The 22,596-nt window shown below is 40.6% G+C and overlaps 1 protein-coding gene across 1 annotated transcript in view; it reads left to right on the top strand.

Moving 5' to 3' along the window:
• Positions 1 to 22,596, top strand: part of LOC144085718 (uncharacterized) — a 35,923-nt gene that overhangs the window by 1,363 nt on the left and 11,964 nt on the right. The window contains exon 3 of the mRNA XM_077615295.1: positions 9,980 to 10,075. Coding sequence (XP_077471421.1) covers positions 9,980 to 10,075 — 96 coding nt within the window. The remainder of the gene's footprint in view (positions 1 to 9,979; positions 10,076 to 22,596) is intronic.

The following is a 22,596-nucleotide window of genomic DNA, read 5'->3' on the forward strand; positions in this document are numbered from 1 at the left end:
GGGGTTACGAATCTTTTTTTGTTTACCTGCACCTGGCTATCGCTAGTTGACAGGGGCTAATCGTTACGATAGCAGATGCTGTAGTTACGTACATTGTGTATGCTAAATGTACGGCTAAGTTAAGGTAATGTGCTAACCTTTGACACGCTGTATAATTTATTCATATTTTACGTAAAATTTATTGTCCAGTGTTTGTCTGAGCGCCATGAGATTAGAGTTTGAAGATACACAGTAATGTTTTAATTTGTATTGTATTATTTTGGATGTAAAGCTCTTTTATAAATGAAATCTTGGTACTAATATTTGTTTTACATCTCCTAACATTGCCTAATATTAAATATTTTCGATAGTTTGATCCATTACTTAAATAATCTATAGTTGCGCCCCTAAAAGAAACATCAGGGCTTGTTCAGAGTAAAAGTAGTCTAACAATTATATAGTTTTGTGTTTGTGTCTTATCTAAAATTTGCAGCTTACAGTCACAATCAAGCTGATTTTGACATCAAGTTACAGCCTGATTTACAATGTGTGTGCATGAGGTTAATGTGCTCTTGTTAACCCACCGCAGGGGTTGGTCTCGCTGCAAAGGGAATCCGCTGTTTGTCTTAACTGCCGAGCAAATTGTTTGATTGGTCGCACGCTGGGCGAGATGATTACGCCGACATGGCCCACCCCAAATGCGCGTGAGTGTGTTTAAAGAGTTTCCCGACCTCGCCCGAAAGAAAATGTTGGAATAATGATTCAAACCTTTTAAATCATTATTAGTAATGTTTAATTAAAAAAGGAAAAACATCTTTCAACAAACTCTGCGGCGAACTTGCAAGGAGATACAATGTGGCGTCGTCTTAGCCCCCAGTGCATTCTGAATTGCAGTAACTGAATCATTGTATTTAATCGCGACACTCGAAAAACATGGTTATGTAATCAGTACAATAACACCCTCGCTGGTTAGAAAAACAAGTGTGAGGAATGCTTTCAAGGTAAACAAAGCAAAGCCGTATTTTCAAACAATAATGCGATTATCGCCATCTTCTGCTGGAGTCCCGTCAAAACAGTCCCGTTGTGTTCTGCCGAAAAGCGTGTGTGAAAACAATGTGTCCTCGAGCTGTGGGGCCTTGAGGAGACGATGTGGAGGAAAAGTGTCCATGGTTCATGACTTGATTTATAGCTTTACTACTTATTGAAAAATGCTTACAACACATATAGAATATTCCATAATAATTCTAACATTCCCTCCTTTTACTATATGTTTGTTATTCATTTTATGACAATTTCAAAATAACAGGGATATCACCGTTGGCTGTTTTAATTTTACCCGCTTAGGCTCTACTCGTTCGGCAGGTCTGAAAAACAGAAAATAAGATCATTTTCGTCCAATCCATCCTCGTAATTACCATGCTCCTGAAATTCACTGTTAGTGTCAGCACGTCTCAGTAGGGGATATAATTCATGCAATTTGGAATTTGTAGGGGCAATCGCAGTGGTTATAAGTCGGCTTATCAAAGATCTTAAGCAGGGAATAATACAACACCCACACAATGTCAAAATCGTAGCAAAAAGGGCTACGGAAACTGCAACGGATTGAGCCAAATTCCGATATTCTCCAAACATATCCCGCCACCAGCGCTGCCAGACGGATTCACTGACTCCAGAATGCTTCTTCATATTGCGGTTGAGGGTCTGCAGGCCATCAATGGCGTCGGTGAGGGACCCCTCGGGTGACGTGTTGTTCGGTATGTAGGTGCAACACTCATCTCCGAACATTGCACACACGCCCCCTTTCTCCGCGAGCAGCATATCCACTGCTATGCTATTCTGGAACGTCATTAGGCTGGTGGCTGCTAGTTGTTCCTTTATCGCCACAAATCCCTGTTCAGTATAATTTCCAAGTTTTTGGACATTGTAATGCAGGTAATTTATCCAATCAACATTTTTGTTTGGAGTAATTAAAAGAAAAATATACTCCCAACCTGCTGCGATCTGATTAGCCAACTTATACTCATCCTCGTGGATGCCAATCGCATCAATGTATCACCCTCTCTCCATGCGACGCCGTCGCGAGGGGCCCGCCATCATACCGGATTTCTGTGCAGCCAATTGTATCTCCTCTACTGTAGATGGAAAAACAGACACTGGTAATAGCAGTGAGACCAAGGCACAAAGTCCTGCTGTCATTTTGGCAGGAGTCGTATAATTTGTTTTGACCCCACCACCACCATAGGTCAGAACGTGGAATCAGGGGTGTAGTCTGTTTTAGGACGTGGGCACACCACGTCACATTTATCGCTCCCAGTGCCGGTCCGTGCCCTGTGAGGACTAAGCAGGTAAAATGATTAAACGCGACATGTGTTGAAAAGTTAGGCTTGTCCTTTGCTGCCGTTGTAACTGGGTAGACATTATTCCATTTCATACATTTTGGGCTTACATCTTTTGTCAATATCAATTCTTTGAAAAACGATACAGTATGTACAGATATTACAGTCTGGCAAAATTCGATTCAATCCAAGATCAATATATGAGTACAGTTCAATGAGCCTTTATGCCACAATAATTGGTATAAATTATTGTAATAAATATTGGTATAATTCTAATTATAAATTATTTCCTCTTTTGTGTAACACTTCTAAACAGAACTTGTAGTATGAGACCTTTATATAACACTAAAAATTTTGCATTATCTCCTTTACACAATCAGGGGTAATTTGCGCGGGTACTACTCTTAAGAGAGGTCGGCCCCCCATACATGTTATACAGGTTTGATACAGGTTTGATTTATAATAGCTGCATTTTCCATCAACAATAACCAATTATTTCTTACCGCCTCCCGTTTGGGAACTCCCCGTTGCAGAAATGAATTCTCTGGTCATCTCAGATTTTAATTTTACTATGGCGGATCCGGGTGTTTCCATCTCCGACGACCTTCTTACCCATGGACTTAGGAAAAACGTCAGACAAAGATCCACAAGTTAATTTGTCAGTCTGAATTATGATTTGTAATGCCCCCACCGTATGGGTTAATTTTATCGAAGGCCTGATGGTTTTTCGCACACGTGTGTCATCCAAGCATGCCAATCTAGACCAGTTTCTGCAACAAGGTTTCCCCAATCTGTTTTAGGACTGTTATGTACCACACATATTCCATGTGTATCCTTTGAATTAGATACGTAGCTTTTGTAGCTTGACATAAGGGGGAATCGCCCGTGTTTTTGCCATATATCTGCATATAGATTGAATATATATAACCTCCCCCTTTTTTGAGGCATGAAATTTACCATGACTCAAAATGGCAGCCCTCCCAGATAAGTCTTTTGTTTTTGTTTAGTCCCCCAGGTTCCCAAAATTTCCCATTGCAGAAATCAAAAAATTTCATTTGGCGAAATTCTTTTCTTTTTGTTTCTGTCCTACTCTGCCACCGCCGTCCTCGAAAGGCTTATCAGCGATTTCAGAAATATTCCACCTTGATATTAGAATATTGATATATCTTGGTGGCTAGCCAATTGAAACACAAAAGACAGACACTCATCCACGCTGGCACTCATAATCAAGGAATTTGCTTTGAGTGCTCCCCCAATCATCCACAATTTTGGTTTGTTGGAGTAAAACTGGAGTACCCAGAGAAAACCTACGAATTCTTGAGGACACCAGGAATACTCCACACTCCGGAAGGTCTGGATCCACTCCGCATTAGTAGATCCTCGAACCGCAAGATTGCTGCCTGAAGAAACTAGATAATTAATGTATTAGTTTCACATGCCACATATCTAAAAATAGAAATTTGTTCAATTGCCACCGCCCCTTATCCCAGTCAGTTAGCATGTGGACTGCCCTGCGAGTGGCTGTGATTAACCATCTATTCGCCAATAATGTAATAACGGAAAAGTTGTGACACATTGAAACACACACACACCCCCTTTTTGTATTTTAACCGTTTGTAAAAACTTTATCTCACCCCCTTTCAATGTTATCGAATTTTGCCCATTCTAGTCAACCCATCTACTCAAAGCATTTCTCCAAGGTTGATATTTTATAATTTGGAGATGTTATTTTTAAAACATAGACATTATTTCATCACTCGTTTCACACTATGAAAGGCCCCACCTGAATTTGTTGTAGATAATCCCCTTTATCTAAGCTTGTTATTGCCAATCGTTATCACCGTAACATTCAGGTGTATTAACCCCATAATTGCAATGCTTAATTTGTATGCCCCTAAAGCAATAGACAGTAATAACGTCCCAATAGTCATCAATATGACCTACAGCAAAGCATACGCCCCCTTCAGGTCAAACAAGGAAAGTCTTTTGTGCACCTAAAGACGCTCCATGTTTCTTCTAGGGAAACTATGCCTATCCTTAACCAATTATCTTATCTACCCCAGCCAGGTTCAATTTACCTAACAATTTGGACGAATGCCATGAAATTTCTCATTTCCGCATTGTTAATTTCATGTCTGATTTCTTTAACAACCAAATAACCCTTAATACCTAAGACATAAATTGCAAATCACCCCATACTATGTTTACTTAAGATAAGAGCCATTTCTTATAGCTCCCTGTTACCACAAGAAAAATCTACAATAATTAAACTAGAGAAATCCACCTTTTACTAGGCATTTCCTAATTACAATTTTCAATGCTTAATAAAGGACCCACAAATTGTAACCAATATGCCATAATATTGTAAAAAAATCCATTCATTTTTCTTTAACCCAGCCAATCACCTATATTAAAGTAAAAAGAAAATAATAATAACAGTATTATTCCTAATTCCAAAGCTTTTCCCAAATCAATCTTTGCCAAACAGAATTTCTATCACCTCGAAAGACATTTCTGATTAAATCCCAAAAATAAATGCGAAGATAATCGCGGAACTCTGCATCCCTTGCAGACCATGTTTTGTTCTTATTCTGAAATGTTTAAACGGAAGCGCGCCCTTACCCGCTGACTGTGACCTTCACGCTCGCTGCAGAAGCAGCAGCCTTATCTTTTGTTTACAAATTCCAAAGTGCTCTCTTTTCTTTGTGTCCCCCTCCTGTGCCTCCTGTGAGCAATTATTTTTTAGAGAAGACTAAATTACAATATGCTGCAAGCACAACTATATCATAGCAAAACCCATTTCTGCCCTCAAGTTTGCTTCAGCACCCCCAAGGCCAATTATTGTAATATTCAGCCGCACCAAAACAGAGCGCTCCCCCCGCAATCAAAGCATTATTCGGCAAGTTTAGAGTCTGACCAAAACGCAGTTTTGGCAACCCCGCTAAACATTTAATTTGCTGTTTTGTATTTCTGTTAACCAAAATATTCCCGCTAGCAGACGGGAACGAAACCAGGATAAGCCACAATAAGCCATTTCATTCTTTGAAATAACCATTTTAATTGCCATTTTACAACTTTCAGCATCACACAAAAAAAATCCAATTGAATTCAATCCCAAAGAATGTGATATCTGGTTTAAAATTTGCTCAACATCCTCATGTTCAAAATCCTCATTCAAATCATTTTGAGCAGGCCTGCCTTGTTTTTAGAGACATTTTTGTCCAGGCAATCACGCGATATATGTAATATATATAAGTATAATTTGAATGAGCATGCAACACATTTGAATGAGCATGCAACACATTTTTTTAGCTGCTCCTGATAAATGCTGCCCACCGCGTGGTCTTCAGCGAGGCCGCTGTTGGCCTTAAAACAAGCCGTCATCCTGATTTGACATTCTGCAAAAGGCTCACCATTCCTCTGCTTAGCTCTGCTGATCACGGTATAATTAACTTTTGTTTTAAACTTCCCCGTAACCCGATCAATCAGTTCATGCACTTCTCAAATTCAAATTACGACCGTCATGACACAACGGGCCACCATCAGCTTTTGGATTCGAACATCCAAATTTAGTAGGAGCCTGCTCCTTGCCCCTATTAGTATCAGCAACTTCGATCATGGGATATTGTTCAATAAACACATCACTCATTGGCGGCGCCCCAGGCTGGGGAGATAGCGTTTTCTCCCCATGTCCCCCACGGGCCCTCCCGACCTGGTCATATTTGTCGGAGGGGGCCCTCCTTTTTACCAACAACAACAACACATTTCTTCCCCACCGGGCCAGTCTCCCCGTCCTCTTTTCTGTGGAATAACACAGCCTCTGTGTCTCCAGTCCCACCGTTATCAACTGATTTAACCCATGTATCATAAACCAATAATAGGTATCATTATATCCCTCCTGCTCCATTTTGCTAAGGTTTCCCCCATGCTTAGCACGTATTTTATCCTGCAGTATCAATATCTTATGCATATTAAGCTGGCCAGCAAATCCATATTTATTTATCCATAAGTTTAGGTGTTTAACCCTTGTAGCGCTTTGATTTTCAACAAATTTCCAATCTTTACACGGCAGACGCATCTTTGGATCGTCAATAGCCGTTTTACTGTTTCCACTACCCATTTTTGGAGCGGATTTGTGTGCCCCCGTAGTACCTGTTTTTTGTACACGGCAGACGTTTATAGACCACACCGTGTCTACCTGCTAGTGACTAGTATCCACAGGGTTTTTTAAAATCGCTATCCCCAGGATGCGAGCCTTACTTCTCAAAATAAGGCCTTCGCGTGTGATGCCCTTCACGCACTCGGAACCCGTCAACAATATGCAGCCATCACACGCGGACTCGGCAGAAATGTCGAAAGATGCTTACCAAGAGGATAGTCGTCAACCGATTAGAAAACAGGCGCTGCTGAGAAATAGTCCAGCCTGGAAAAGGGATTCTCGCCGTGCACGGTCACTCCAGATATTAAACCGCAGCGTCTGGATTCCCTATCGGTTTGTTGACCCCGGCTACTCGAAGGACCAAATGTTGGAATAATGATTCAAACCTTTTAAATCATTATTAGTAATGTTTAATTAAAAAAGGAAAAACATCTTTCAACAAACTCTGCGGCGAACTTGCAAGGAGATACAATGTGGCGTCGTCTTAGCCCCCAGTGCATTCTGAATTGCAGTAACTGAATCATTGTATTTAATCGCGACACTCGAAAAACATGGTTATGTAATCAGTACAATAACACCCTCGCTGGTTAGAAAAACAAGTGTGAGGAATGCTTTCAAGGTAAACAAAGCAAAGCCGTATTTTCAAACAATAATGCGATTATCGCCATCTTCTGCTGGAGTCCCGTCAAAACAGTCCCGTTGTGTTCTGCCGAAAAGCGTGTGTGAAAACAATGTGTCCTCGAGCTGTGGGGCCTTGAGGAGACGATGTGGAGGAAAAGTGTCCATGGTTCATGACTTGATTTATAGCTTTACTACTTATTGAAAAATGCTTACAACACATATAGAATATTCCATAATAATTCTAACAGAAAACAAACAGATAAGAACTAATTAAAGTCATTCGCACTCAGGACCACATTTGTAGACTTCAAATGGCATAAATTGGACGCCGATGGACATGAATGGCGGGCAAAGAACTAAAACCACTCCTTGCAAGTACTAGCTAGAATATGGCATTGAGAAGTTCCTACAAAGTTACTACAAAGTATTTTGAGCAAGTACAACAAGTACTCGGTACTTAAGGATGTTGATAACATCTACTAGGTGAATATATATACCGATATGGTGTAGTAAATATCACGATACTTTGTATCCTAATCGTTTAGCGATATGTTGCCGCCAATAATCGATGTATCGTTTGAGAAATATGGCATTGTTTTGTAAAGGAATCAACAAAAAAATGTCCACGAGACCAAAATGTTGCCCAAATGCATGAAATCTTTGGAGCATATTTCTGATTTGAACCTTTATTGTAAAACTAAACCAACATTGCACTTGGAACAATATGAGAAATATCGTAGTACTACTTCAAGTACCTTGTCCTAGGTTCCTAGTGGCACCGTTAGCATCTACAAAGTCTAATATTCCATCATATTTAGATGGCTTTTAGCCAGAAAATCAAGGATTTTTTTTTTTAATCAAATAAAAATGAATATTCTCGATGAAGTTAGGCTATCAGCAGCCCATGAAGATAATTAGACGGCAGAGGCGAGCAGGCATTCCTCCACGAGCGGCGTGGCACTCGTGACCACGTTTTATCAGCTCCGTCTTGATGGAAGCGGAACACGTGGCGTCACGCTAATGTTCTGCGCTTGTTCCGGCGCAATCGCTTCCGCCGCGCTGGAATCCCCACGCCACTCAACGCGCAATTTTCGTTCCGTGGCGCTCGCGCAACGACAACGGCGCTTTGCGGCAAAACTATAAGATGATCATGAGTCATCGTTATAACGATCAAAATAGGGCTAATGCTAATTAGCTGCTATCTGTCAGACGCCAGAGTGTCTGGTAACGGTCTTTGCGATTTAATGCTATTTAGCCACGCGCCTCTGGGGCTAATATTAGCTTGAGTTAATGTATGTGGCTGGAGTGAATGTTGGCTTTTGTTCATGTCAGCATTTTAATTGCATTTCAATAACTTCCACTTTCTCTGACAGGTTTAACATGTTTTCTTCAGGGGTTTAAATGGACTGGGACCAGTACATTTAGACAATTTCCCCGTATCTGACTAGTGTTTCACCGAATGGAACTCGTGCCGGAAACCCGAGACCCTTAACTGCTTCTGTTAATCAGCTACGTTTCACCGTATGGCTCGCGGGCCATATGCGGCCCACTCGCTGCTCCAATCTGGCCCTCAAAACCAGATTTTCTTTCTCAGTGGACTTCCCGCTCTACAGCGTTTTGCTCAGTTTTGCACCCCCAATCACAGTCCCCTGTTCACCCCACCCAGTCAAAATGGTCCCGTCAATCCCGGCCAATGAGCTAACCAGGAAGTGACCCCAAAAACCTCCAAAACCAACTGCCAGAGTCAAAAAGCCAACAACAGGAAATAACCTGGATATGCTCCAAAATCAAAAGGAAGCGACTCGGAACCCCGAACATCCGTTATTAGATAACGCTAAATCTTTTTAGGAAATCAGACAGGTTAGCAAAACGAGCTACACAACCAGAATCAGGACTTAATCCACCCGACAAGAGATTGTCCAAGACCCTGACCAATACCAAGAACTGGCAGAACCTGGACTGGAAGTGGATCTAACAAGCAAATTCCTCCAGTTCCAAAGAAAAAGTAGTTTGCCTTCAAGTTCAGGGAAGGAAAGCCATTTTTGATGAACAAGGCTGATAGACCAGGTCCGGAGGCCGACTGGGAATCCAACCCGACACTCTGCATCCTGCGGGAGTTCGGGTTACATGTTGCCACCCCCTCCCCTCGCATACCACCATACCTTGTCTGGAAATGGACTTCCACTTCCACGTTCATATACCAGAACTCCCCACCCCTCCTGAACCCACTTGGTTTCTCCCAGGACTCTCAAAGTTCACATCGGTTGGGGGGGTGGGGGGGTGCTTGTATTCTCACGGCTTCTGGAGACGTTCACGTTTTGAAATTTCCTGGAAATAATAACAGCCACGAATGAAGCAATAATAGTGATGATAACAATAATAAATGGCCATTTGACCGCCGGGTCCTCGGACAAAAACCGAGACATTCTTTGAAGAGTTTCCACGTCGGTCAGTGTGCCAATGACGTCCAATTCATTTGAAGTGGGAAGAATTCAAATGAATTGGACATCTATCACTGTCAATGGCAGGCTATTTTCCATAAACCAGACATGTTTTGTACAGTAAATGTTTTTTTTTCCTCCTGTCCGTCCCTACTATTGCTTTATTGATTTTATACTGATTTTAAACTCGTCTGAATTAATCGTTCCGTGCTCGTAGATATCTGTTATACACGAAAGATATGCAAAAAAAAAATGCCACTGCCACCTGGCTTGGTCGCGTCACGAAATTTTGACCGCATCACGGGCGAATTATTCGATCGAGATTTCCCCCGTAAGACGAGCATTTTGTATGACGAGCGGTCGTATGACGAGGTACCACTGTATATTATTATTGCTTTGACTTTGGTTTTCGCCTACTACAACTTGCCTTTAACTTTCCGCAGGTTGGATTGGCGCCCGCCGAGCCGTGGCGGCGTGCGTGCATGGGTGCGTGCGTGCGTGCGTGTGTTTACTCAAGGCGGGACCCGCAATCAACGGAGGTGAGTTTTGCGGCTAACCCGAGACAACCCGCGCGTATTGCTTCACCTTCCTTCCGCTCAATAACCAAAGTAAACATTGGCACGGACACGCGCAACAAGCGCGACCGATTGTCTCCCCAAATGGAAACATTTGACAGAAAACGTGAGCGGAAAAAGGTTGGACCGCGTGGGAAATGTGGGGATTTTTATGCGGGGGAAATGAAAAATGTTCACAAAGATATGGATCAAATGATTGTGTTTTTGTGCTTGTTGATATTTCATTTGCTGGCTGCCATTGGCCACCTAGCCGTAGATGGCCAATCCATTTGAAGTGGGAGGGTTGGCGGCCAATGTTCTTTTGTTGCCAGTTCTCCCCGTTCAAATCGATAGGGCGTCTGGTAGCGATAAACAGAAAAAAATATTTTAAATGTTAAATGAAATGACCGAACATTTGCCTTTGGTTTTTGAGATAAAACAAAAAAAATACATATTTAGGTGTCTGTATTCCATTTTTTTTTCTTCAGAATTAAATATAGATTGGTAAGAGTGTTTCCCATGATTTTAAAAAATGACTATTTACATATGCTTTCATAATTAAAATGTGAAAAATTAGAACAGTACCCTTTTTTATTTAAAATATTAATTTCAGAATTTATTATAGATTGGTATAATTATTTCCCTTTTATTTAAATTTGTTTTGCTTGGTTTGATATAAAAAAAAATTTCTGATTAAATAAAAAAAATGACTATTTACATATGCTGTCATAATTAAAACATGAAAAATTAGAACACTACCGTTTTTTATTTAAAATATTTTTGGGAATTAAAAATACGCTTTTAATAGGCTTTTTAAATATTAGCTCAGAAAGAGAATATGTACTGCTTTTTACTACTTTTTGATTCAAGTTTTTTTTTTTCCTATTTAAACAAAAAATAATGCCAAATATAATGAAATAACTAAAAATGTATTATATTTAATGAGAAAATGAACATTGAAAAAATATAATCCGATCCCTCCCAAAAAGGATATATTTTTTTCCAGCTTTTGTATTCCGAATATGTTTACTTGTTTATTATTGTTTTTAAATGAAAGCAAAACGCGCCCTATTTCCATCGTAAAGAAACTCGGAGCATATTTTGTGGGTGAAGCGGGACTAGACCTTGACGTGTGGCAGACTGGGTGGTGCTGCTTTTGGGGTGTTAAGGCCAGCCTTGTAAATTAGCGCTTGTTCTCGGGGCGTCGTCAAGCCCAGAGCGTGCCAGCCCGCGTTATAATTAACTTCTTTCTTCGGGCGACCGTGACGCGCCGTCGGCATGAAACACGCTCGGGACGTCTGCTTTGCTTTTTTTCCTCTCATTCATTATTATTATTATTTTTTGTTTTTACGAGGCGCTCGGGCCGAAGCAGAGGAAAGCTTAGAAAATGACGACGAGAGGAGAAAGCCCGCAGTGTTCTTAAAGAGTCCGAACTTCTCTTCGCCTTCTGCTCGGACAATTAATAGTCACGTTCCTGTACTGCCAAAGTAACCGGAAACAAGGCAGATTTTGCCGTTAAAGTGGACATTTATATATTTTACGCACTGAGGCGCAGCTAAAAGACTTAAATTTTCTACTACAGTAATCCCTCGATTATCGCGACTTCACTTATGGCAAAATCACCATCTCGCGATTTTTTTCTCCTATTAAATACTTTTTAAAAAATAGCTTTTAAATATTTTTATTTTAATTTTTTTACTTTAGTGCTGAGTCCTAGTGGCAAGAGTGGTTTTCGCTTACGAGTTTCAGCATTTTTATGAATAAAAAAAAAAAAAACATTTAAAAATATATATATATATTTTAAAGTTGATAAAAATGTGAAAATCCACGCTGAAACTCGTAAGCAGAAGCCACTCTTGCTTCTAGGACTCAGCACTGAAGTAAAAAAAAAATATAAATTTTTTTTTAATAAAATTAAAAACAACATCTTTTAATAATTAATTGAAGAAAAAAATTGCAAGGTGGTGATTTACTATAAAGTGAAGTCGCGATAATCAAGGGATTACTGTAGTAGTAATGATGGTGGTGGTGGTAGTAGTAGTAGTACTAGTAGTAGGGGATTGTGTTATAGATTCACTAGATGGCTCTGTCGAAAAACATTTTTTTAAATTCATAAAACTTGAAAATCCACACTAAAACTCTAAATCAATAAAAAAGTTATAATGGGGTGACCCTACATCGCAATTTAAATTTTTTTATGGCGGCCATGTCTGCTCTACATTACCCGTGATATTCGAGGGATTACCGTACTACTACTCCGTTTTATAATCTAGTGCGCCTCATATATGAAACACATTTTATAATAAGCGATTCATTGAAGGTGCGCCTTAAAGTCCGGAAAATACTTACTTTAAACGCACCTGGTCTGGGCCTCACTTTGGACAGGAAAAGAGGAGTCTTCGCAAATATTTACTCTTGTTTGTTTGCGTGGCACCAATTAAGAACAAGATTGATTGGGATAAACAGCCAGAAGATTCGTAAACACTCCCTCGCATCTGCTTCTCCGTTTACTTTGACTGACACAGCGGAAACAACAAACCGCTTGAATAGAAATTCCCTTCCAGCGCGAGCTAGCGTCCTCGCTACGCCTTTGACTCATTGACTGCCATTAACGGTGACAAATCGACCGTTTTTACGTTCATCGCGCCATCGTCCTCGGGTTACCATGTCGGACTTTCCGTCCTCTTCGCCATTTTGTCTTTTGCACTTTAGCTTAGCGCTCATCTGTGTTTTTAAACTCTGGTGTTGGTTCATTTTTGGCATATTGTCATAAAAAAGGCCTAAAATAGTCACCCATTGATCATTATAGAATGAATTATTATATTATTAAAGAAGTAAATCATGGAGCTACGTTCCCTGGAATATTTTGTAATGTAGTTTGCCGTTTCTAATTCATGAGAAAAAAATAAAATACAAATAATCTACAATGCTAAACTGCCCTATAAAGAGTTAAAGCAATTAGAGGGCTTGTCCACCGGGTCATAAAATCAACCATGACATTATAGCACACCAGAAAATGACCTTCAATCCCATCGAAAGAGTCGCTGTAGACCTTTGCACCCCCACTAAAAATTCCATTGCATTATAAAAATATGAGTTGAAGATTGACATGCGTTTCACCCTTTCAGGATCGACGCTTGCTAGCATTATCACACTATTTTATTATTTCATACTATACCACATGACGCTATATAACAGGTGACCTAATAGTGCAATTTACTATCCGATAGTGTTGGATTTATGGCTTAGTTGTTGTCATCCGAGCAGTTTCAGGTTCAATTTTGGCAGACGAACGCAAAAGACGAAGCGCTACGAGATGTCAATGTTTGACCCGTCGGGAAGCTAATAGCTAAACACCTTCCTAAACTCCGGATAATGATTATTGGAAAAGGCGTGGAAGCACTTGAAAACACTTTGCCGCTATCGGTGGGCTTTAACGAGTGAGAAAGGAACAATTTTTAACTTTCTAAACATTGAAACATTCGACACCTTCTTAAAACTAAATGTCTTTTGTCCACCCAATTTATATAAAGCTATCGCAACTGTTTACTCGTAATAAATATCAAAATAACAAATCCCCTTTCTAAGTTGTGAAGCACCAAAATAAGGTTGCAAACTAATTAAAATGATTTCAAACATTTATTTTCCATAAATAAACCTATACAGCAAATAAATTGAGCTATTTTAGTCGTAATTTGTTGAACATTTCCTTTTTTTTACGGCAATGCTTCTTTCAATAGTGTCAATGCAAATAGAAATATGATCAAATATGCTATATAGCAATAAATGTTTGCATTATACTTGTTTATACTCATTCTCTTGTTATTTTAACTCATTAACTTTACTTGACTTTTTTGTGGGCCTACAAATTAGGTGACGTGTCTACCAAATTTCATGCTGATATTTCAAGCGGGTTGGAAATTGTTTTATTTGTGTAAAAAGTGTCAACTTTTAAAAGCCGAACGGGACGATGTTAGAAAGTGCCAATTGACATTTGACAGTGTTTGCTTTGCTTTGCTTGGGTGAGGAACAATGGGACTAAAGTTCAATGCTTATACTTTTATTGGGTGTGTAAAATGTATCTTGGATTGGATAACTTTTTTCATCCCGTATTCGGTAAATTTCGTTGTCACAGTAGCAAGAGGGTGAGAATACAGACACAGAAAAATACATTTTAGACATAAATAGAAAGGTAATAAGTAAGTTAATAAATACTTGAATAAATATATAAATAAATAAGCGTGTTAGTGATATATATATATACACATATACATACATATATATACATACATATACACATATATACATATACATACACATATATACATACATATATATATTTATATATATACATACATATACACATACACATATATACATACATATACACATATATACATACATACATACACAGATGTATATGCATGCATATGGTAAGTCTTAACACTCAGCCATTTTTTTTTGGTTAAAGAGCCTGCATAAAACGTGAAAAAAGTCTGCCATTGCTCGCTCAGGGCGCCGCCATCTTAGCTAGGGATGACAAACTAGACCGCTACGGACGCACTTCCTGGTTGTAATGCTCACATGACTTCCTTTTTAAATTTGTCTACATGCTGGCAACACCTTTTCGGAATTTGCAATCCAGAAATCGATTTTTACAGTATCTTAGAATTACCACGTGCATTGATTTCTCTTAATATTTTCCCTTCAAAGTAACACATTTGTACTTCCTATTAAAACCATGAATATTTAGGTAAAAATTGTGAATCAGTGAGCGTCTTATACCAGAGAAATTGTCAAATTCAACCATTTTAAGTTTGCGGCTTATACGCGGAGGCGGCTAATACGCGAGAAAATACGGTACCCACAAAATGGCCGATTAGCGAACCAAAACCTTTCCGTTAGAGTGAAGCGCTATCTTGTTTCCCACGTCCTGCCCAGGCCAGAACAAAGTCCACCCCAGAAGAAAGTCCCGTGGTGTCCCCCCCCCCCCCCCCTTTTCACGGCCGAGGTGTTTTTCTTTACCTCCTTTTCCCTTTTTTTGTACCTGCACTTCTTTCTTGCCGCTCTTCTTTTTGCCTTTCTAAGGGGCCTCATTATGACTTCAATAAAAACATTTTTATTTCCCCTGGCCCTGCTCCCAAGGACAAAAGGGGGGCTTTGGAATGAGGTGGGTGGGGGGTTGAAGTGTCCATTCACGGGGGGCTCCGGGCTCGAGCCTCCTCCGGGCGGCCATTGTGTCCTGGCAAGTTTTACAGTAGTCTAAAGGAGGGGTCTGAAAGGAGGTCCTAATAAGGGTGCGGTGGTGCCGGTCCTATTAGGACTCAAAAGGAAGTGTTGCCATTGTCCAATACACACACAATACACACACAAAACACACACACACACACACACACATAGGCAGGGCAGCTTGAAAACCTTCTTCTGAAATCCTCTATCTAATTTCAAGATCTCAACCTGGTTTGGAATTCTACTGTGAAAGCCTAGCAGACACTCAAAACGCTCATTTTGAACGCCATTCACTCGGATTGTTCCTTTTTTTTCTTCAATGGTGGTCGTTATTTCTGATGAGAAAACAAATAAATTCCACACGAGTTGAAAAAATGAATAGGAAATGAGCCGGAATGTCCTAAAAAATGTCAGTAAGTGACCCCAAATAAACAAGAAGTGACCTGGCAATCAACCAACTCCCCAAATAAACACCAAGTATACTCAAAAATTGACAACCCAGTGTCCCAAATTTAACTTAATTGCCTTCCAGGGATGAGAATAGACGTTTCCATTCATTTGGACTGTTATTTTATTATTTAAAACTTTTTTTAAAGGTTTCCATTAGCGGCCATTGTTCATTCATTCATTTTCTGTGACGCTTAAATTTCAACTCTGGGCACTCGTTATTTTAAACAAAAGTAAACTTAAATTGCTTAAAAATAATAGGAAATGACCCGAAATCAACAGGAAGTGACCTGGAAAGGACCCCCAAATCAACATGGATGGAGTGACCCGAAAACGCCCTCCAAATTAAGATTATGTGACCCAGAAACGCCCCCATAGTCAACAGGAAGCAACCCGCAAATGCCGCCCAAAATCAACAGGAAGTGACTCTGAAACTCCCTCCAAATCAACAGGAACGCCCCCAAAACAACAGGAAGTGACCCGCAAATGCCCCCAAAATCAACAGGAAGTGACTCTGAAACTCCCTCCAAATCAACAGGAAGTGACTCGGGAACGCCCCCAAAATCAACAGGAAGTTAATCGGAAATCCCCAACGCAGAGGTTAAAAGAGCAAGTTTTCTTTCTTCAGTTGTTCCCTTTTTTTGTCAAAGTTGCCAATAATGCTTAATGAGAAGTATACGAGTTTATCGGTCCGCCCCAGGGTGGTCCATGGTGGTCCTTGGTAGCCATCTGCCAACGGCCTAATTGCTCTCGTCATCCTCTTGAAGACAATTAAGGCTCCTTCCTTCCTTCCTTCCTTCCTTCCTTCGCTCGAAGCCGATAACGACGGTTTGGGACCTCATCTTCAACCGTAATTAACACGTGTGTTGACAATTTGCGCCACTTGATTCTGGGCAAATCCCTCCGCCATTGTGCCGCTAATTGGGCCCAATGTAAGCAGATACTTAGACGCAAATCCCTCCCACTTTCTGGTCGCTCCCCATTCAATGGCGTCCTAATCCCTCCAATGGGGAGCCTTCCAGTTTTGCACTTTGGCTACAAGCTAGGTCATTTTGCCTGTCATTCACGTCCCTTCCCATTTGAGCCGGTCGACATTGAGTTCCTTTTGGGTCGTTCCCTTCATTTTACGGGTCACTTCCTGTTGATGGGCATCACTTTCTATGCGTTTGGGCACTTCCTTGTTCATTTGCCATGGTTTCCAGGTCGCTTCCTGTTGATTTCAAGTCGCATTCTGTTCATTTTGGGTCGTTTTCTGTCACTTTGTTGATTTTGGCTTACTTGCTAATGATTGACGACTCGGTTCTAGTCTGGTTTTCCCGGGTCATTTCCTGTTGGGTCACTTCCAGTTGATTGGGGGTTACTATACGTTCATTTTGAGGGATTCCTGCACATTTGGATCCAATCCGGTGAGTTTTAGGGCAATTCTAAGAAGTTTTTTGATCCCAAATAATGACACCCAATGGAGAAACCATCGAAATCGTTCAGTAATTTGGTTTTTTTCTGTAGTCTCGTAAATAGTACAATGGCGTTGATGCGTAGTACCAAAGTTAGCTGGCGTACTCTCGCGTAAATGGCGGTTGGAGGTAGAAAAGTCTTGGTTCTCAGGGGCAATCGACGGCCCGTGACCGGCCCTCCCCCCTCGCCGACCCGCCGTCAGTCAAAGAGCACAATAGGCGCCGCCCCCGACCCGCCGTCCCCGCTGCCCACGCTCCTGCCGACAAGGCGCGTCGACTTTGTCTTTTGTTAGCGCTGAATGCGGGCCATTAGTCAACAGCCTGGGCTGCCCGCCATTGACGGCGAGGCCGCGGGTCGGCCGCGAACGCGGCGGCGGGAAAAAGCGCATGAATACGGGAGCGACCCCACGCCGCCCCCATCCTCTGGCGGGGTGCGCGTTCTCATGTAGGACACAAAGTGGCCAGAAATGTTCCCGGACAAAAGCAAAGTGCAGTCATGTGACCTCTCTTTGGCTTTTTGAGTTATTGTTATTGTTTTGACTTTGAAAATTCATTGCACTTGACAGGAATTGGGTCGTTTTGCTTGGAGAAAATTTGCGACGTGGCCATTTAGAAAACAATTCAGCCCCTGACACCAGTAAAATGACATTTGAAATGAAAAGTCTCCAAAACTGAACAGGAAGTCAGCCATTTTTGTTTTAGCAGCCTTTTCATTGGCAGAAAAGACGTGAAACTCATTTCTTGTAACGACGTGCAAAAAAGTATCCAGGCTGGGAAAAAATAAATAAATGAAAATTTAAGAAATTTATAAACAAATAAAAATATTAAGAAATTTATAAACAAAATAAATAAATAAAAAATATTAAGAAATTTATAAACGAAATTTAAAAAAGGATCAAGAAATTTATAAACGAAATTTAAAAAAGGATCAAGAAATTTATAAACGAAATAAAAAATAAATAAAAAATAGTAAGAAATTTATAAACAAAATAATAAATAAATAAAAATATTAAGACATTTATAAGCAAAATAATAAATAAATACATAAAAAATGAAGACATTTTAAAAAACAAAAAAAATTAAGAAATTTATAAACAAAATAAAAATTAAATAAAGAAATAAAAATATTAAGACATTTATAAACAAAATACAAAATAAATGAATAAAAAACATTTGCTATTAATAGCAAATTTAAATTTCTACTTTTAAAACAAAAAATATGAAATTTATAAACCAAATAAAAAATGAATAAATCAAACACCAAAAATCTTCCTTTAAAAAATATTTAATTTTTAAATTCTTCAAATATTCAATTTAAATAATTATTGTATTTTTATTATTTTAATTTTCTAATGCCTTTTTAATGAGGAAAAAAAAGAATTCCCAGATGTTTCTAATATTAAACACTACATAACAGATATAACTTATATGAACCAATGAATGAGTTGACTAATAGACAAAAAAGATGAGCCCATTGATTTATTGTAATAGAAAAAAAATATATTTTATTTCTTAAATTTCTACTTTTAAAACATCTGTAATATAAAACGTAAATGACCTCACAAAAGTAAGCAAAAAAAGAGGCGATCTTCTCCATTCAACCTTTTGCGCAAACGGCGGCTGTAGCTGCCGTCTTTCCTTCCTTCCTTGCTTCCGACCAAAACCTCGATGATGACGGTAACATCTGCGGTGGCGGCGGCGGCGTCCCACGTGGAAAGGTTCCTCCTCCACGCGACCAAACAAACAAACGGCGCATTGAGCAGGAAGGAGCTCCTTCCCCGGGAGATTCCGTCCAAATCGCCGGCCAGTCGGGGACGCTTAATGCGATTAGCCGAGAAGCGGGGCCGCGTTGTGCGCCCGCCGTGGGACTGCCGTTAAATGCTTTTCCCACAATTCCTGAGCATCCATTTTTTTGGGCGCCGCCACGTGTTTCCGTTAAGGAGTTAATGAACAGGCCTGCCGCCGCTGCCATTCCAAAACCAATCACGCATCGATCCGGCCAGGAAATGTCAATAAGCTAATCAGTGACTAAATATGGGAGGGAAAATTCCTTTTCTGACCTTTGACCTCACTTTTTCCCATTTCCAATGACAAACATATTCTGCAAATGTGCGATTAAATTTGCCACCCACTTTTCCAAGAGTGCAAATGATCAGGCATGAGCAACATATTGGCACTTTGCCGTGACTTTTCTTATCGTCCAATCGGCTTCCTTGCTTTCTTCCTCATCTTCTTTTTCTTTTTTCCCCTCCACGCGGCGGCCGAGCGAACGACGTCGCCCCCCGCGGGCTAATTAGGGCCGCGACCCGGCTTATTTACATTTAGAGCGAATCCCCGGAACGCGTAAAAAGTCATTAACCCCTTTGTCGCCGTGTCAGCGTCCCCATTACGCTCCATTGTTCTTCTCCAACGCGCCTCCATTTTCCTTCATTGAATGACACGTAAAATCTTTTACAATTCCGAGGTACAAAATACACGACGAAACAAAAATAAGGTGGGTTTTTTTCGGGGTTCATATTAAGGCTGTCTACCAGTGACTTAGTGATTTAGTTCTCGTAAATTTAGGTCAATGTATTTAAAAATAGTGATAATTGGAGCTCCCTTGGTTGTGATTTATTTCTGCAAAATTGTTTTTTTTTTCCATTTATGCAAAACTTGTCTCACTAGTGTAATTATATTTATCTTTTCACTTGAACATGTATATGAAGTGTGTGCTTTATACATATATTCGCCCGTCCCAGGTCAAATGGCTTGGTCTATAGATTAATTGCACTTTTTAATGAGTTAATTAGTGATTAATTGCCCATTTTTATTTGTTAAACACCATCTTACCATTGTCACCTTTTTTCCACCATTGTTAACAGTTAACATGATATTAATGGCAAATGTTAACTATAGATTAACTGCTATAGATTAATTTTTAAATTATAGATTAAAAGGTTTATAGATTAATTTTTGAGTCGTTAACCTTTTTTAAATCTCGTGTGGAATTTTCCATCTTAAAAAGCGTGCTTTCAAACCAAAGCCTTTTTTTTTGTAAGCCCAGCCCTGGACTTGAAGGAACCTTGCCTGAACACGGCTCAAATCCATACCTTAGTTTCTCCCCCCTGGATGGAATAGAATCTTATTCACGGAAACCCCTCCCCCCAAAAAATCTGTCCTTCACCAAAGTTTTTGGGTCGAAAATCTAAGATAACAGAATACACAGAAAAGTCTAGATGGCCAAAACAGAACAGGAAGTCAGCCATTTTGCCACTTGTCATTGATTCTCATTTCCCGGCTTCTTCTAAAGTGGAAAGCCTCCATTCGTGACCGGATCGTCGCCGCCATACCAAACTATTCTTATTGTTATTCCACGTAAAGCGTCATTTATTTCTGCCGAAAGCGACATTGAGTGAGTGACAAGCTGAACTCCGTTCGACCGAGCCGCCGCGACGAGGGAGTCGACGAACAAGCGGCGCGCCTCGTCTCACATCTCTTTGCCAAACTCCGGCCGTCAATCATCGTTTGGCCTTATAACGAGGACGCGCGCGCAGTCGTCACGCCGACGGAACGCGTCTCGTCTCGCGGATCTCATTTTGAGACGATTTACTTGGCGCAGATCGGTCGAGACGAAAATAAACGTCGGTTTGGTGGGAACAAAAACGGAGCCTTCTCGTATCGCCGAGAAAATAAATCCACTCAAAGCACGACCGGTCGCCGTCGACGTCGGCTGGGAACGAGTCCGATCCGTTTGAACCGAGTGGGCGGCGACCAATGAAGGAAAATAAATTCAATTTATTTCTATATAAAGCAGGAAAAATGTGTATTAAAAGTAAAATATGGAACGTATATAGGGAGAAGGATGACGTATTTGAGTTTGACCCAATTAAAATGATTTCAATTTCTTATGGCCTAGCATAGCGCAAGCTAATGCTAACTTTTGCTAACCAGTGAGCAAAAATGAATAAGCAACACCTTTTTTTACTTCCAGGTCACTTCCGGTCAATTTTGGCTCATTTCCTGTTGATTCTGGGGGGACCTTGCCGCTTCCTGACGATTTTTGGCCATTTCCCGCTGACTTCCTGTTGCTTTTGCGGCATTTCAAGGTAATACGCAACCTTGAAATGCCCCAAAAGCAACAGGAAGTCAGCGGGAAATGGCCAAAAATCGGCAGGAAGCGGCACGGTCCCCCCAAAATCAACAGGAAATGAGCCAAAATTGACCGGAAGTGACCCGGAAGTACCCCAAAATGGCGAGGAAGGAACACAAAATGAAGTCATTGCCCACTATTGACTGTCCAATTGACTTAAACTGGCTGCCGAGGCTCATCCTTCAGCGCCATTGACGCCTAGCGCCGTCGACGTTGGAGAGCATGTTCCATTTTTGAGCTTTTCAACTAGAATATTCCACCATGTTCTTTTTCTAAAGACTATTGGGGTATTAGTGTACGTATTTTTGGTTGCGTTCTCACCCAAAGGAATTGGGCACCGCTTTTTTTCCTCCATTCCAGAAAGTCCAATTTGAAAGCCTTTTCCCCGTCTTTTGTAACCAATGATTGTGTGTGCGCGTGTTTATTTAGCCGCCACCAGCGGAGCTAATGTGACAAATTGAAACTCGGCGTGAGCGCGCGTAACAACGCCGACTTCTCGGGGAATTTCCAAGGCTCCTTTTCTTCCCTTTCTCATGCCGACCCTCCGTCCGCGTCAACGACAATGGTGAAAGGAGCTCCCTATTTCTTTCTTTTATTTTCTCTCTTTCTTCCGCTAATGGGTCGAGGAGGGCCGGCTTTGGGGAGGCGGAGAATCAAAATGGGAATGACATTTGCCATCAGACCAGCATCTTTTGTCCACTCCATATTTATCTGCATTGCAAATTGACTCTGGGCGGGTGGGGGGCTTTGCGGGGGTGCTGGTTCCCACACACACCCCACCCATCAATCAAACACACACACATCTTGAACAATACTAGACATGGCCAATTGCAATTTGGGGTCACTTCCTGTCCATTTATGTGCAATTTGATGGGCCTTCCTGTTGATTTCAGGTGACTTGATATTGATTTTGGCTGATTTGGGCTCAATTCCTGTTGATTTCCGGGCAATAGTGGGTCACTTGCTATCTTTTTTGGGTAATTTTATGTGTCTTCCTGTTGATTTCAGCATTTCAGGTGACTTGATGTTAATTTCAAGTGATTTGATGTTGATTTTGGCTCAATTCCTGTTGATTTCCAGGCAATAGTGGGTCACTTGCTGTCTTTTTTGGGCAATTTTATGTGCCTTCCTGTTGATTTCAGTATTTCAGGTGACTTGATGTTAATTTCAGGGCTCTTAATTTGAAATGAACACGTCGAATGAACCCTTTTGAACTTGTTAATGATGACGTGATTAATGGCAAT

The sequence above is a fragment of the Stigmatopora argus genome, chromosome 12 (genome assembly GCF_051989625.1).
Source record: "Stigmatopora argus isolate UIUO_Sarg chromosome 12, RoL_Sarg_1.0, whole genome shotgun sequence".
NCBI lineage: Eukaryota > Metazoa > Chordata > Actinopteri > Syngnathiformes > Syngnathidae > Stigmatopora > Stigmatopora argus.